At 51.6% G+C, this 15,786-nt stretch overlaps 1 protein-coding gene and 1 non-coding gene across 2 annotated transcripts; both read left to right on the top strand.

Moving 5' to 3' along the window:
• The first annotated feature begins 330 nt into the window (after positions 1 to 330).
• On the top strand, positions 331 to 3,172 carry Hras (HRas proto-oncogene, GTPase). Its single transcript, XM_050137711.1, has 6 exons — positions 331 to 517; positions 1,155 to 1,306; positions 1,507 to 1,685; positions 1,837 to 1,996; positions 2,633 to 2,758; positions 2,905 to 3,172. The coding sequence occupies exons 2-5, from the start codon at positions 1,196 to 1,198 to the stop codon at positions 2,750 to 2,752; spliced, it is 570 nt and encodes a 189-aa protein (XP_049993668.1). The 5' UTR covers positions 331 to 517; positions 1,155 to 1,195; the 3' UTR covers positions 2,753 to 2,758; positions 2,905 to 3,172.
• A 10,606-nt stretch (positions 3,173 to 13,778) lies between these two features.
• Positions 13,779 to 13,885, top strand: LOC126498951 (U6 spliceosomal RNA). The gene has a single exon (XR_007590929.1). It is a non-coding gene; the product is annotated as a U6 spliceosomal RNA (small nuclear RNA).
• The last annotated feature ends 1,901 nt before the right edge of the window (positions 13,886 to 15,786 follow it).

Raw genomic sequence — 15,786 nt, 5'->3', positions numbered from 1 at the left:
CCACGACAGGTCGCGGTAAGGCGGAGCTCGACCAATCACCGGTCGTCTAGAGTTGACGGACGGGCGCGGGGCGGGGCGGGGCGGGGCGAGCGCGGGCCCGGCCGAGTCCCCGCCGTCCGCGCCCGGCGCCCGCAGCCCGAGCCGCACCCGCCGCGGACGGAGCCCATGCGCGGGCCCAGCCGGCGCCGGTCCGCGCCCCCGCCCTGCCCCGGCCCCGGCCCCGGCCCCGGGGGCAGTCGCTCCAGCAAGCGGTGAGTTCGGGCGCGGGGTGGGGCGCGGGGCGCAGGTGATCGGTGCTTCCTCGCTCCTCGTAGCCCGGCAGCGTGCCTAGCGCCCGGCTGCCCGCCTCTGCGGCCCGGCCCGCCCCGCCTGTGGCCGCCCTCCCGGCCAGGCGCCGCCCGGGCCTCCGGAGACTCTGTGCCCCGCGGCCATCACGCTCCGGCCTCGGGGCTACAAGGACACCCGTGCCTGGCCCCAGTCAGGGCCTTCTGCTCCCCAGCTACCCTTCGCGCCCCTTGTGAGTCTTTCCCGCAGTCACCTGCTTCCCACACCCTCAGCCGCTCCCCCCCCCCCCCCCCCCCCCCCCCCCCCCCCCCCCCCCCCCCCCCCCCCCCCGGCTTGCTGAAGGCTCCCTGGCCCCTTGTGGAAGGTCTGTCTCAGCGGAGGGCAGGGTCCCTTCCCTTCCCCCGCTGCCAGGACCGCGCCTGGCATGCAGTAGGCGCTCAGTAAATACTTGTCGGTTGCACCCACATGCCGGCGGGCCGGAGCCGGTTGTAGGCTGGCACTGGCCTGCCTGGGCACGCTGAGGCCGCCGTGGTAGGACCTGTTTTTTGGGGGGGTGGCCTCAGCCTTCAGGCGCCTCCAGTTGAGGCTTTCTGCCTACCTAGCGACTTCTAATTTGGGTGCGTGGTTGGGAGAAGCTCTCAGCTGTCAGCCCTGCCTTGGGGGCCTCTCCCTGCTTCCTCACACAGCCATTAAGTGCTGCTGGAGGAGGTGGGGGGCCTCCCTGTCCCAGCTGGAGGTGCCACAGGTGAGTGACTAGGCCGCTGTTGTGGCTGGCCTGTCTGCTCAGTGCTGGAGAGGGCCTTTGGGTCAGGCACCTATTAGCAGTCTCAAGTGGCCCGGGCCTGGCTAAGTATGGTTCTCATTGGCAGGTGGGGCAGGAGCTCCTGGAGTGGCAGCCCCTATAGAAGCGATGACAGAATACAAGCTTGTGGTGGTGGGCGCTGGAGGCGTGGGAAAGAGTGCCCTGACCATCCAACTGATCCAGAACCATTTCGTGGACGAGTATGACCCCACCATAGAGGTGAGCTCTAGCTACCTGCCTAGGCTCTGGCAGTGGTCATGGGTAAGAGTCAGGACAGGCCCACACAGCCAAAGCTTGCAGGTGGTATAGGTCTGGCTCCCACCTGATCCGTCAGGGCATGAGATGTGCAAGGGTGGGCCAGGTCTGTGGACTTGTCTGTCTGAGGAGAGGTGGAGCCCCTAAGCTCTGTTCTTCTGCAGGACTCCTATCGGAAGCAGGTGGTCATTGATGGGGAGACGTGTCTGCTGGACATCTTAGACACAGCAGGTCAAGAGGAGTATAGTGCCATGCGGGACCAGTATATGCGCACAGGGGAGGGCTTCCTCTGTGTGTTTGCCATCAACAATACCAAGTCCTTTGAAGACATCCATCAGTACCGGTAAGCCACCTATGGCTAGCCCATGAGCCCATGGCACAGGTGAGGAAGGTTCTGTGTGCACACTGAGGCTTTATGTCTTCTCCTGAATGTCCTGGATACAGCTATGCCTGGAGCCTGCTAGCTGGCTCACACACTCCTCATCCCCTTCCAGGGAGCAGATCAAACGGGTGAAGGACTCAGACGATGTGCCAATGGTGCTTGTGGGGAACAAGTGTGACCTGGCTGCTCGTACTGTCGAGTCTCGGCAGGCCCAGGACCTTGCCCGCAGCTACAGCATCCCCTACATTGAGACATCAGCTAAGACCCGGCAGGTGAGCTTGCTCCTCACTCTCTGCAGCTAGTCAGGGATTTACCCCACCCTACCCCCAGCATCGCCCTCTCCCTCAACACAGGGCAGCCGCTCTGGCTCTGGCTCCAGCTCCGGGACCCTCTGGGACCCCCCCCCCCGGGACCCATGTGACCCAGCGGCCCCCATGCTGTAAGTCTCCCAGATGGCAGGGCTGAGAGGGAGGCAAGGGCCAAGGTCTGGGCTTATGCCCTGCAGCTCTGAGATGACACAGCACCAGGGCAAGAGGGGGTCCATGGAGAGAGCTGCCCTGAGCCAGGCCGGAGCGGTGACCCAGGGGCCTAGTCCTTCTTGTCCCCATAGTGTCCTATGGGTACCTGCTAGTTTTGAGCCCTTAAGTGTGGTCAGGGTGTTCATACCTGAGCCATACTGGGGGCTTGGGAGAGTCCTCAGTTGAATGGCTCTGACTTCTCAAGATATTCTGGAGTGAGTCTGCTTAAGGAGAGTGCCTTGTGCCTTATAGATGCACAGAGCCCAGCTCCCTATTTGTCTTGGTTGTGCAGTGAGGAAGGGTTGTTTTCCAGGGTCGGGGTGTTCCCTGATCCAGGCAGCACCCATTTCGTCCTCAGAGTCCCCTCTGATCCATCCCCTCTGTTCCCAGGGTGTGGAGGATGCCTTCTATACACTAGTACGTGAGATCCGGCAGCATAAACTGCGGAAGCTGAACCCTCCCGATGAGAGTGGCCCCGGCTGCATGAGCTGCAAGTGTGTGCTGTCCTGACGCCAGGTGAGGCAGGGACCAGCAGAAGTCTGGGGCAGTGGCCCCAGCTAGCCAGATGAACTTCATATCCACTCTGATGTCCCTGCTCCCCCCCATCCTGCCAATCCCCCTGCCTGCGGTCAGTGCTGTCCTTTGTGCCTATCTCGGCACAGGCTCAGGACGTGGAGGTGCCGGATGCAGGGAGGAGGTGCAGACGGAAGGAAGGAAAGAGGAGGGAAGGAAGGAAGGAAGCGATGCTGGAGCCAGTCCAGTCCAGGGATGGTGGACAGAGATGACCAAGACCTTCGCATGGACAATTTGAACTGACTGTCATGAACTGTCCCTATTGCCACTGGCACCCCAGCCCTCAACCCCTTTCAGTTCCCTCCGGGTGCCTATGGGGCACAGGTTGAATCACAGTAAATTATTTGATGGTCTTGACTTGTCTCTGGCTGGGAGTAGGAGGTGTAGTGCCTGTGGCCTCACAGAAGATACTGGGAACCTGGGCCTCATCATCTGCCTTGTTCTTGTTTCTGAGAAGAGGCTGCGGTGGGTGGCCAGCCTGGGCCCCTGGACTGTGCGGCCCTTTCCTTCTGCCTGCCCCAGCTGTCTGTGTTTCCTGCAGAAAGCATTAGGCAACACAAGAATAGTCAGGTGATATAAAAAGTGACCTATTGTCCTTTAAGTAATGGGAGGAGGGGGGCTTAAGAATAAAAGGGTATGGTATTCCTTGTCTTCAGCAGGAAACACATTTCCTGCATTCTGGGTTCCATGAAATATAGCCCCAAGAATTGCAGAGTATAAGACCTGCCCTGCCCCAGTGTCCTGCATCCCTCTGACCGATGATGGGGGACTCTGGAAATAGGGCCCTAGTGTTTTCTATGTGGCCTCAGGCCTCTGTCCCATCAGTGCCTAGAGCCTGGCAATCTTAACTCCCTGAGAGGGTAAAAGCTGCCTCACCAGTTCCTACTACCTCTCTGAAGTGTACAGATGTTCTCCAAGTCACCTGTCTGGCCTTTTTTTTTTTTTTTTTTTTTTGGTCTTTTGAGATAGGGTTTCTCTGTGTAACAGTCCTGGCTGTCCTGGAACTAGCTCTGTAGACCAGGCTGGCCTCTAACTCACAGAGATCCTCCTGCGTCTGCCCCCCAGGTGCTGGGATTAAAGGTGTGCGCCACTGCTGCCCCGCTACCTCTATGATCTTGAGAGGCACAAGACTGCCAGGTAGCCGCTCCCTGTTCCTAAAGGGCGTGCCATGCCCAGGGCCTCATTCTAGCACTCGTCATGGCTATGGGAGGCTCTCTCTCCTCATCCTGGCTGCTGGGCCCTTGGTGGGTGCGCTTTACCCTCTCAGTTGGGTGGAATTGGGTGAACTCCCTCTTTTGGAGAACACTTAGGATATAAGGGGTCTCCCATAGGCATGATGTAGGGGCTGCTGTAGAGTAGGTTGGTTAGTGGGACACCCCACTTGTACTCTTCCACAGCAGCCAAATGTTCGGCTTCTCCATCCACGTATATTTGAGGCTCCTGAGGTATCTGGAGCTTCAGTGGCTCCTTTGGAGCTATGTTGGTCATAGGTGGGTTGGAGACAGGGCCTGCTATGCTAGTGGTTGTCTTTGGCCCTGTTTGGGGGTTTTAGTAGGCTGGGCATGTTCTGGGCTATGACTGTAAGGGTGGACAGGAGCTTAGTGTTCCTGCTGGAAGCAGTAGGGTGGGGAACATAGGGTAGAGCTTGTGGGGCCTAGATTTGGCTGCCCTGGGAAGAGACCTCACACTGGAGCTAATATGGGAAGAATGTCATATTCCATCCTTCAAGACTCCACGGTGGAGGCCTGAAGATCCTTTAGCATTGTGTGGTTCAGCCTGAAGCAGCATGTCCTACAGAGGCTTCGGGAGGTTCTCAAAGGTACGGAGTTCAGTTCTGGGCTGGGCCCTGGGAAAGGTCATCGTCCATGTCCTGCCTGTGCCCAGGTCATCTTGCTAAGGCTACTGTGCCCCTTGTTTCTAACTCTGGTCTTGCTGTATACATAAGACCACAGCCAAAGAGCGTTCCTGCCAGGAAAATAGCCTCAACTCTTTTCTTTGGTATGGGGGTGGGCTTAGGGCGTGGGACAATACCTTGCACCCTACCCAGCTGACCACAGCTGGTCTGGCCCACCCTTTGTGGCTGGCTCACTCAGGGCTGGAGAGGTAATACAAATGATTGGTTTGAGTGTGGCCCACAGCGAGCCAAGGTCTGTCTTGCATACTTGAGAAGTGACTTCCATGTATATTGAGGGCTGGTTTTTTTGCCATGGTCATGACCCACAACCTCGTCCTCCAGAATGTAGATATCCCAGAGCTTCAGGGGGCTTGATGTCTGCAAATACAGCAGGCATGCAGGGGGCTTGACATCTGCAAATACAGCAGGCATAAGAGGGTGTCACCTGTCCAGGTGGGACCAGTGGTCTGCACACAACCTCTGGTTCTCTGTAGAGGTGATTCCATGAAGCTGTTATCAGGCTTGTAGCTGCTCAGGGCTGGACTTAGCAGCTATGACCCTGGGATGAGGGGCTTGCCGAGACTCTCTGATTCTGTCTTGGCTGGGTCTGCCAACGACACTTGCTCAAACTCTGACATGTGCTGTGGGATGTGTGGCAGGAAGGCAGGAGGTCTATGGCCTAGTTCACCTGTTAGATACGGACTCTCCTGGCCTTCTTAGAAGCTAGGGAGCTCCTGGGACAGCTATACCCCTGGACTGGGAAACTGGCACTGTGGAGCAAGGAAGGTCCCTGCAGGAGCCCTGGATAGTTGGGGTCTCCTTACTGTCCTGAGTTCCTCAGGGTCTCCTGCTCCTCATGGCCCCCAAACCTCTCTATTCCAGGTCCAGCCCAGCGCCTCTGGGGATGAGGCAGGTCTCTTCACTCACTCATGCTTTTTTACCTCATTCTCATAAGCTGAGAGCCAGAAGGTGGTGGCTGGAACCATTTGCAGATTCCTGAGAGCCTATAACCAACAAATAGAGCTTATTCCAGAGGTGCGAAGCCACGGCTTGGGGACAGTAGCAGGTGTCCCAGGAACCTGGGGCGTCCTTTCATCGTACTCTGCGTCCCCATTATGCAGCTGCAGCCTCAGAGAAGGAAGGAGGAACACCCACACAAGTCCTAGCTGGACTTGCTGCCTTCCTATGTCTTGTTTCCTGAAGGGCAGGGTAGCCTTTGAGGCAGACTATGGCCGATAGGGTTTGTGCAGCCTGTCGGGCCGGTGAAGCTAGGACAAGAACAGGGTGGGAGGTTTGTGGCTGTCTCTTGGGCTCAGGATGAGGAGAGGACATGGTTAGGCTGATGCTGTCTCCTGGATTTTGGCCATAGATGGTGAGAGATGCAGAATGACTGACTGGAACACATCACCTGGTTTGCTTATGCATAGAGGGCTCTTGGCTGATGAGGGACGTGAGGGAGTCGTTTGACAGGTCTGGGTGCTTTGACCACAACAGACAGTCTAGTGGTTCAGGACACATAGGGAAGGGAAGGTGCTGTGACTGTAAATTGCCATCATTAATCAGTATGGCTGTCACCCAGCTTGGCTGTTTGGTGCCACGGGAAGCTGTCTACTGAACTTGGACAGTATGCCACTCATTAGTGGGTTGGCAGCTGGGCCGATGCCCAAAAGGCATCTTCCTTACTGAGGACCATCATCAGGACAGTGACAGCCTGGCCCATGCCCAGGCAGTGGTCCTTGCTTTCAGGAGTCAAGTCATTGTGGGAGAAGATCACTCAAGAGGGTTGTGATCCTTGGAAGGCTGCCAGAGGTCCCAGGGAAGTTGAATGTGCAGCCTCTGCATTTTCCCCCGACACCAGGGTTCTGGCTAGAGGACAGGGAGCCTTGCCGGGGACAGAGGCTGGAAGGAGGTCTGGAAAGTGGGTTGGGGAAGGGAGCAGCCACCTTGGGGACTGCCTACTGGACTTGTTCTTTTTGTTTTTTTCAAGACAGGATTTCTCTGTGAAACAGTCCTGGCTATTCTAGAACTCACTCTGTAGACCATGCTGGCCTCGAAATCACAGAGATCCACCTGCCTCTTCCTCCCAAGTGCTGGGATTAAAGGTGTGCGCCACTACCACCGGCCTGGTCTTGTTCTCTTACGGGGTTCAGGCACATAGAAACCTCTGACTCTCCCCGGCAGGAATAGTAACTTGGCACTTTCAGGATCCGGGCTTGAGGACCAGTAGTGTTCATTGGGTATTTCAGTAGCCTGCCACGTGCTGCTTCTGGGATAGCATGTTGCAGCACTGCCACGCTTGTGGGGTTCTGGGGTACACTCAGGAAAGAGTCAGGTCCAGGGGTGACCAGGAGCTAGAACCCCCACACCCTTTCAATCCCTGTCCTAGACCAGGAAGCCCTAGCTCCTTGCTACACCGCAGTGATCGGTTAACCCTCACTGCTGTGTCCTGCCTACATAGTGATAGAGCTGGCCTGGGGGTGACGCTGCAGGACTGAGGGAGGAAATGAACCACTTCCTGTAAGAGGAAGAGAAGTACAGCTCAAGGGAGACGGGGAAACAGACTGTAGAAGCAGCAGTGGTTATGGGACACCCTACCCATGGTCACACAGTGTGTCCATGTCCTAGGGCCCTGTATTGTCCATAGGAGACGTCACAGTAGTAAGGCTGCTGCCTGAAAGTGTCCATGCCCACTGGTACTATGTCAGTCCCTGGCAAGGAAACCCAAGCTGAGTTGGGACCATGCCGCAAGCATGCAGCAAGCCTCTCTGGGCACAGCTCTTTTCTGCTTTTGAGGGTAAACCATGTCAGGGACCCAGTGGATGAAGTTCAAGTTTCATTCTGGTTGATTGATTTTGTTGTTGGTGCATATGGTTTCAGTCTTTGGAATATATAGTCCCACGAGTTTGAGCCAGAGTGTAGAGCCTTCATGTGGTAGTCATCGGTTTGACTGTAAGAAACAGTGTCTTCCAAGGAGGAGGCCTAGTAGGTGTTTGATGGAGAAGCTACACACCTGGCCCCCACACTGCTGGAGTCTCTGCCCAACCTCCAGTCTGTTCCTATCTCCCCTCAGGAGTTCTTTCTTCTTACAGCACGCAGTGCATGCCCTTTAACCTTGCACCCCCTCTGGCAGGCAGCTCTGTCACTTTATAGGTCTTTACTTGCACAAGGAGGCCCAGGAGTCCCTTGTCCTGGTGCCCTCTCTGTAGGGCATCATGGAGAGTGCTTTCACTATGCACCATTGTTTGTTCCCAGTATCATTCTCCTTGGGTGCCACCTAGGTCCCAGCCCCTCCTGTTTAGGGTCTGATGCTATGGAACCCAGCAGACAGATATGGCTACTTTCTATAAAGAAAGGTCCCTTGGTAGTATCACCCCTCCTTCTGGACTTCTAAATCTTGCTTCAGACTCCTGTCTGTCCTCCTGGGACCCATGCCCCTGTCCTCTCCCTACAGGCCTTCTGGCACAGGCTGTGGCTCTGGGTCCCCCTGCTGTACTTCCTAAGAATGTTTGGCCTGTTGTTTACCCCCACCCCAGATCTGCATCATACCTTCTTTTCCGTTAATCAGGCTGGAAGAAGTCCTGTCTATTTATTTGTTTGTTTAGGCCGGATCTCACTGCATAGTTCTGGCTAGCTTAGGACTCTCCATGTAGACCAAGCTGGTCTTAAACTCACAGAGATCTATCTGCCTCTGTCTCCTGAGTGCTGGAATTAAAGGCATGTGCCACCTTGGATAGTTGAAGCTCAGTTTTAACGTTGACCTTCCAGAGAATCTTTTTGTTTCTCTCTTTTCTGATTTGTTTGTTTGTTTTGGGTGTGTGTGTTGGTTTTGTTGTTTTGTTTTCCATTTGTAAACCTCTTCCTAAAGCCAGGGTTGGGCTACCTTAAACTATCCCTGTTTAGCAGGGAGGGCTGTACCCATGCCATGCCTATCCTGTTCCTGGTCCTGGGAGGAGAAAGCCAGGCTAACCCAGGCTAACGTGGTTTGTTCATGACACCTCCTGGGATTCTGCTGTCCCTGCTCCTGCTCTTCCCCAACACTGACACTTAATGTTCTTCCTTGGAAAGGTGTGGCTCAGCTCCTTATCCTAAGTGTGGGATGGGCTTCTCACAAAATGAGAAACGTGGGCCTGGGAGATAGCAGGTGGAGACATAGCAGGTATTGCTGCCACTAGGGCAGGACTAGTGTCCAGGGCATGGAATTGGCCATGTCCTTGTCTGCTTCCCCAGTTAGTGGGAGACCGAGGCTCCTGACTGAACCTGTCTTATTCATGCTGTTCCTGGCTAGGATACAAACATAGTGTCTGGTATTTCCCTTGGTTCTTGGCTTTCTGGAATCCTGGTAGAGGAGATCGAATTTGTCCCTGGACCCTCAATGGGTCTTGAGTATGTAGGGAGAATAATAATCTTGAGTGGCAGGCCTAGGCTGAGCATGGGAGGACCAGGGTATGGGGACATTGACTCATAGCTCTCAGGAGAGGTCAGTCCTCCTCAAAGTGGACTTTGCCTTTCATGGTTAAAGAGTGAACAAGGGCTCAGATTGCAAACTTTGATTCCTCCTTTCCACCAGATGGCACTGCTACCCTTGAACTGGGGTGGCCCAAGCTTTGGCATCAAGTTCTTCCTCATCAAGGTAACATTGGAGGAATGGTAGAAACCTGGAAACCAAGCCCTGTGTCCTCAGGATCAAAACAGTATACTCCGTTTCTGAGGAGCCTTCTACTCACCTGAGAGCAGCAGGTGGTCTCGGCCTCTCGGCTCAGCACAGCTCAGGACGTCACCCTGTGCTCGTCCTGTACTGACTCCAGCTCTTAGCTACCTGCTTGTGTCAGCTTCTGTCAGTTTTGCCAGAACGTGGGAAATGACCACAATAGCTGAGTTGGTCCTTCTTGGGGTGGCCCTAGGACGCAGCTTTGCCCTCTTACTTAGAACACTGAGGCAACCAAGCTGGAAAAAAGCAGGAAAGGTGCAGACCCTGGCCAGGTCATGCTGGTGGATTAATTTCATGGCACGGGACACACCTTTCTCGGGCCATGGAATCTTGAGATCCAACTGGATCTTGTCACGGGTAATGTGGCGTGGGTGTGTGTGATTCATGAGGTACCATGGTTTTCTGGGGTTTCCCCTAACCGAGTTTTGCATAGGCTTTGTATCCATGGGAAACTCTTGGACAAGATTAGGGAATACAGAGGGCAACAAAAGGTACTAACTACAGAGCTAGACCAAGTATGGCCCAGGGGAGTTGCTTGCTATCTCGCTAGAGCTGGCAGGACATTCTGCCATAGGATCTTAGAAGGCAGCAGGCAGCAACTCCTGAGCTGCATAAATGGTCTTTAGGGACAGAGTCCTGCTTAGCGACCCTCCCACCAATAACTACCCATGCCCAGAACTTGCAATCACCCTGCCTCAGTGTCCTGAGTGCTAAGATTGCAGGTGCATGCCACCATGCTCAGGTAATATACAGTTTTGGAGACGTCCTGCCAATCTTTCCTTTGATTAATTGCCGCACCAGTGCAGCCTGGATGCCGAGTCCAAGGGAAGGATGCCAGGATTAATGAAACACACACTCTGGATGTTGCAGAATCGGAAGCCTTTATTGTACATCACTGTAACATAAGGGCCAGGCTGCTTGTTGGGGTTTCTGTCCCGCCCAGTCCCCCAGCCATTTAGTCCCAGAGAAAATCACACAGAGATCTCTGTAAGTTATAAAACTGATTGGTCCATTAGCTCGGGCTTTTTATTAGCTCTCATAGCTTTCATAGCTTATATTAACCCATTGTTCTTATCTATGTTAGCCACATGCTCAGTACCTTTCTCATCCGGGTCGGTTACATCTAGCTTCTTCCATGGTCTGGGCAGGACTGGGAGAAATGGGCTTCCTCCTTCTTAGCATTCTCCTGTTCTCATCGCCCCACCTCTACTTCCTGTCTGGTTGACCCACCTATACTTCCTGCCTGGCCAATCAGTGTTTATTTAAAACATGATTGACAGAATACAGACAATTTTCCCCACACCTCATCACCAAGGTGGTTTTATACCTAACCCAGACAGGCCAACAGGATAGAGACCTCATTGCCAGATACTCGGGTTAGAGCCAAGGCAATGTGTACTCAGGAAGCAGGGTTGCTAAACAACTCTAAGAGCAGGGATCTTGCAAGTTTTTCAGAAACCCAGAACAACAAGGGCAAGAAAGGTCACCAGCGGGAGGTGAGTAGGAAGGCCAGGACTCCATTAGGTCCCAACAATTAAATGTGCTGTGTTTGTTTTCATTTAATCTAACTATTGAGATGTCAACCTTTAGTTACATTCTTACTGCTTCTGTTCCTGCTGTCTAATTTCTCTGTTTCCCCTTTGTTGCAAAGCAGCGCTGATAGAAGGGTGGCCCTGCGCAGCAGCCAGACCCTTGGCTCCTTGTCCTCAGGGTCAAAGCCAAGTGTGCATATTGGTTAGAAAGAGATGACTTCATTTTGCTAGAATATGTCTGATTTATATGAAAGTGATAGCAAAGTCAGATGTATCATGGGAGCAGGGCCCAGGATGAAAGCAGTGTATACCACTTTAGTGTGTACATGTTTTATTTTTGTTTGTTTTTTGAGACAGTTTCTCTGTTGCTTTGGAGCCTGTTCTAGAACTCACTTTGTAGACCAGGCTAGCCTCAAACTCACAAAGATCTGCCTGTCTCTGCCTCCTGAGTGCTGGGATTTATTTTTATTTTTTGAGTTTATAGTGTTCTAGGAAACTGTGGGAAAGTGGACCAGGGTTACCCAGAGCATCATGGTGGTTACAACTGAAGATGCCTGTGCTCAAAATAAGCTGGATTCACCACCCTCTCCTGCCCTCATTTGGGTTATGTAAAATATTTTGGATGTTCTGTTTAATTTTTTAATGCTTTTAATTTTATTATTTGTTTGTTTATTGGGTCTGTGTGTATGTGATATGGCAGTATGTATAAAGGTCAAAGAGTAACTTGTGGGAAGTGGTTTTCTTCTTCTACTGGGTTCCAGGGATTGAACTCAGGTTGTCAGACTTGGCATCAAATACTTTTGCTCACTGAGTCATCCTGCCACTTCCAAGTTGTATTAAAAAAATTTTTTTACATTTACTTATTTTGTGTGGGGGTGTTGGGAGTCAGTTGTCAGTTCTCCCCTTCTACAGTTTGGGGCCCAGGGATTAAGGGCAGGTCATCAGGCTTCATGGCAAGCACTCTTACTGGTTGAGCCAGCCCCCTAACTTGTATCTTCAAAAAGATTTCTTTTTATTTTATGTGTATAGATGTTTACCCTGCATGTAAGAATGTGTACTACATGTGTTCATGGTGTCTGAGGAGGTCAGAAGAGGGCATCGGATCCCCTAGGACTAGAGTTACAGACAGTTGTGAGAGCTGTACGGTGGTGGTGGTGCATGCTTTTAAATCCTAGCCCTTGGGAGGCAGAGGCAGGTGGATCTCTGTGAGTTTGAGGCCAGCCTTGTTTACAAGAGCTAGTTCCAGGACAGGCTCCAAAACTACACCAAAATCCTGTCTCAAAAACAAAACAAAACAAACAAACAAACAATCCAGATAGTTGTGAGCTGCCATATTGGTGCTGGGAATTGAATCCAGGTCCTCTGGAAGAGCAATCAGTGCTCTTAACCACCGAGCCATCTCTCCAGCCCAACAAAGCTGTATTTTTGATATTTCATAAAAAGAGCAGTTACCCTAGGAATTGTATTTTTGCATCTCTACTTGCCGTCATTCCTTCCAAACTCACGTCTGTGTGGCCTGACAGGGTTTCTCTGTAGCTTTGGGGCCTGTCCTGGAACTTGCGCTGTAGTCCAGGCTGGCCTCAAACTCACAAAGATCCGCCTGCCTCTGGCTCCTGAGTATTGGGATTAAAGGCGTGTGCCACCACTGCCCAGCCTGGAATGAGAGTATCTTTTGGGGCTTAGAGAGATGGCTCATCAGTTAAAGCCTTTGCTGCTCAAGTGTGAGGACTGGAGTAAAAATCCCCAGAACCTCGCCTAAATTCTAGGTGGCTGTGGCATCTTTCCTCTAATTCCAGCCTCAGAAGCCAGAGATGGATTTCCCATAGCAAAATGGCCAGTGATACTAGCTATAGCCAAGATCTCTCTGGGTTTGCTGAGAGAGCCTGCCTCCAAGGAATAAGGTGGAAGAGCAATGGAGGATGATTCCTGACAGCAATCTCAGGCTTCCACATGCACATACACACATGTGCACACACATGCATGCATGTGGGCTCTCACACATGCAAAAACATGCGTACCTATGAACATTTCACTCATATATACATACATGAAAATTGGAGGAAATCCCTTAATAGGGATTTTTCTAAACAAGACAACAAAAATGGCTGAGGATACTGTTAAGTGGGTAGAGTGCTTGACTAGCACGGTTGAAGCCATCGGTTCAGTCCCTGTCATCACAAAAAGTGAGCATGGTGACACACACTTTAGCTTTTATTTTTTAGATTTTCAAGACAGGGTTTCTTTGGGAATCCTCAGTTGCCTTAGAACTGACTTTGTAGGGCTGGAGAGATGGCTCAGAGGTTAAGACCATTGCCTGCTCTTCCAAAGGTCCTGAGTTCAATTCCCAGCAACCACATGGTGGCTCACAACCATCTGTAATGAGGTCTGGTGCCCTCTTCTGGCCTTCACGCATACACAGAGACAGAATATTGTATACATAATAAATCAATAAATATTTTAAAAAAAAAGAACTGACTTTGTAGACCAAGATGGTCTGTAATTCACAGAGATCCATCCACCTCTGCATCCCGAGTGCTGGGATTAAAGGCACGCACCACCATGTTGGCTGGCGGAACACACTTTTTTTTTTTATATTTATTTATTATGTATACAGTATTCTGTCTGTGTGTATGCCTGCAGGCCAGCAGAGGGCACCAGACCTCATTACAGATGGTTGTGAGCCACCATGTGGTTGCTGGGAATTGAACTCAGGACCTTTGGAAGAGCAGGCAATGGTCTTAACCTCTGAGCCATCTCTCCAGCCCCCGGAACACACTTTTAATCCCAGTATTTGGAAGGGTTAGGCAGAAGGATCAATAGTTAAAGGCCTTGCTCACTTTGGCAGCACATATATTAAAACTGGAAGGGTACAGAGAAGATTAGCATGGTCCCTGCACAAGGATGACATGCAAACTTGTGAAGCATCCATAAAAATAAAAAAATTAAAAAAAGAGCCAGGCAGTTGGTGGTGATGCATGCCTTTAATCCCAGCACTCGGGAGGCAGAGGCAGGCTGATCTTAGAGAGTTCGAGGCTCCAGGACAGCCAGGACACAGAGAAACCCTGCCTTGAAAAACCAAAGTAGTAATAGTAATAATAATAATGTAAAATAAAAAGAATTCAAGGTCATCCTTGGCATTAGGTGCACCTAGGCCACATGAGACTCTATGTAAGAACATGAACATAAGGGAAATAAGGATGGCCGATATATGAATGAAAGCAGACAAACATAGCCTCTACCTCTCTCACTGGTACATGCTGAAAAGCCAGCTAGAGCCACAGGGAGAGATGGCTTTATATTCTTTTATTATATTTGTGTGTGTGGGTGGTGGCATGTGGAGCCTAGAGGCCGACTTAGGGCTGTTTGCTTCTTTCACCATGTGGGTTCAGGGTGCCAAATTCAGATCATCTGATTTGACTGCAAGAGCCGTTACCCACCGAGCTAGCTTACCATCCCCTTTATTCTTTTTTTGAAACAGACGCTTACATCATATCTCAGACTAGCCTGGGACTCACCTTATAGCCCAGGCTGTCTCCTACCCCCAAATGCTGGGACTGCAGGTGTGTGCTGCCATGCTCAGCTGTTTGAAGACTGGGACTGGCAGCCAGTTACTGGTGAAGGTCTACCTCAGTGGAGGATCCTTGAATGTTCTTAGGAAGGTGGATTATAAAAGATTTTATTTATTTATTTGTTTAATGTGTGGGACTGTTTGCCTGCATGTTTGTATTTGTGCCAAAGCATGCCTGGTTCCTACAGAGCCCAGATGAGGGTGTAAGTTCTCCTGGAACTTAGTTACCGGCAGTTGTGAACCACGTGGGTGCTGGGAAGTGAACGCAGGTCCTGAAGAAGAGCAACAAATGCTCTTAACCCCTGTGCCGTCACTTCAGTTCTGGGAAGGTGAATTCTTTTTTTTCTTTTTTTTTTTTTTAAATATTTATTTATTATGTATACAATATTCTGCCTGTATGCATGCCTGAAGGCCAGAAGAGGGCATTAGACCCCATTACAGATGGTTGTGAGTCACCATGTGGTTGCTGGGAACTGAACTCAGGACCTTTGGAAGAGCAGGCAATGCTCTTAACCACTGAGCCATCTCTCCAGCCCGGAAGGTGGATTCTTTTTCTTTTTTCTTTTTTTTTTTTTTTTTGGATTTTCGAGACAGGGTTTCTCCGTAGCTTTTGGTTCCTGTCCTGGAACTAGCTCTTGTAGACCAGGCTGGCCTCAAACTCACAGAGATCCGCCTGCCTCTGCCTCCCGAGTGCTGGGATTAAAGGCGTGCGCCACCACAGCCCAGCCGGGAGGTGGATTCTTATGCCATCTTTGGGTGACAGGATGAGACTGATCATACCATGCCTGACCCAACAAGGATACAAGAAATGTAAAGTGTATTTGCTGTAGCAGAAAAAAAAAAAATCAGATAAGCCCGGAGTAGAAATGACTAAAGGTGTGGTGACAGGTGGATCTCTGCAGGTCCAATATCAAGTTCCATGACAGGGCTACCTACATAGAGAGACCCTGACCCCACACCCAGGCAAATACAACAACAACAAACCAAAAACCCAAAGTAAATCAATAAATAACACACACACAGTTCGCTGGGCTGGTGGGGTGGGTTGACTTTATTAATGCAAGGACCCAGGATTGGTGGTGCTCCTGAGGATGACACCAAGGCTGACCCTGGTTTCACATGTACAGAAACATACATGTTCACATAAACACACAAACATTTTTAGGTCTTACATGTTTGAAATATGCAACAAAGCTCATGCGTGTGCCTGCCCACTCACCATTTTTTTTTCCTAAAAAAATCTTCGAGTCAGGATCTCCCTACATAGCT

The sequence above is a fragment of the Alexandromys fortis genome, unplaced genomic scaffold, assembly GCF_014885135.2.
Source record: "Alexandromys fortis isolate MF-2015 unplaced genomic scaffold, M_Fortis_MF-2015_v1.1 scaffold_3, whole genome shotgun sequence".
Classification (NCBI taxonomy): Eukaryota; Metazoa; Chordata; class Mammalia; order Rodentia; family Cricetidae; genus Alexandromys; species Alexandromys fortis.
This window is presented reverse-complemented; position numbering and strand designations above follow the sequence as displayed.

What these genes read in the sequence shown, in the direction of transcription:
- Hras (XM_050137711.1), top strand. Translation starts at nt 1,196, where the DNA reads ATGACAGAATACAAGCTTGTGGTGGTGGGCGCTGGAGGCGTGGGAAAG. An exon ending in GAAGACATCCATCAGTACCG is followed by an intron (nt 1,686 to 1,836) that starts GTAAGCCACCTA and finishes ATCCCCTTCCAG; the next exon opens with GGAGCAGATCAAACGGGTGA. An exon ending in CATCAGCTAAGACCCGGCAG is followed by an intron (nt 1,997 to 2,632) that starts GTGAGCTTGCTC and finishes CTCTGTTCCCAG; the next exon opens with GGTGTGGAGGATGCCTTCTA.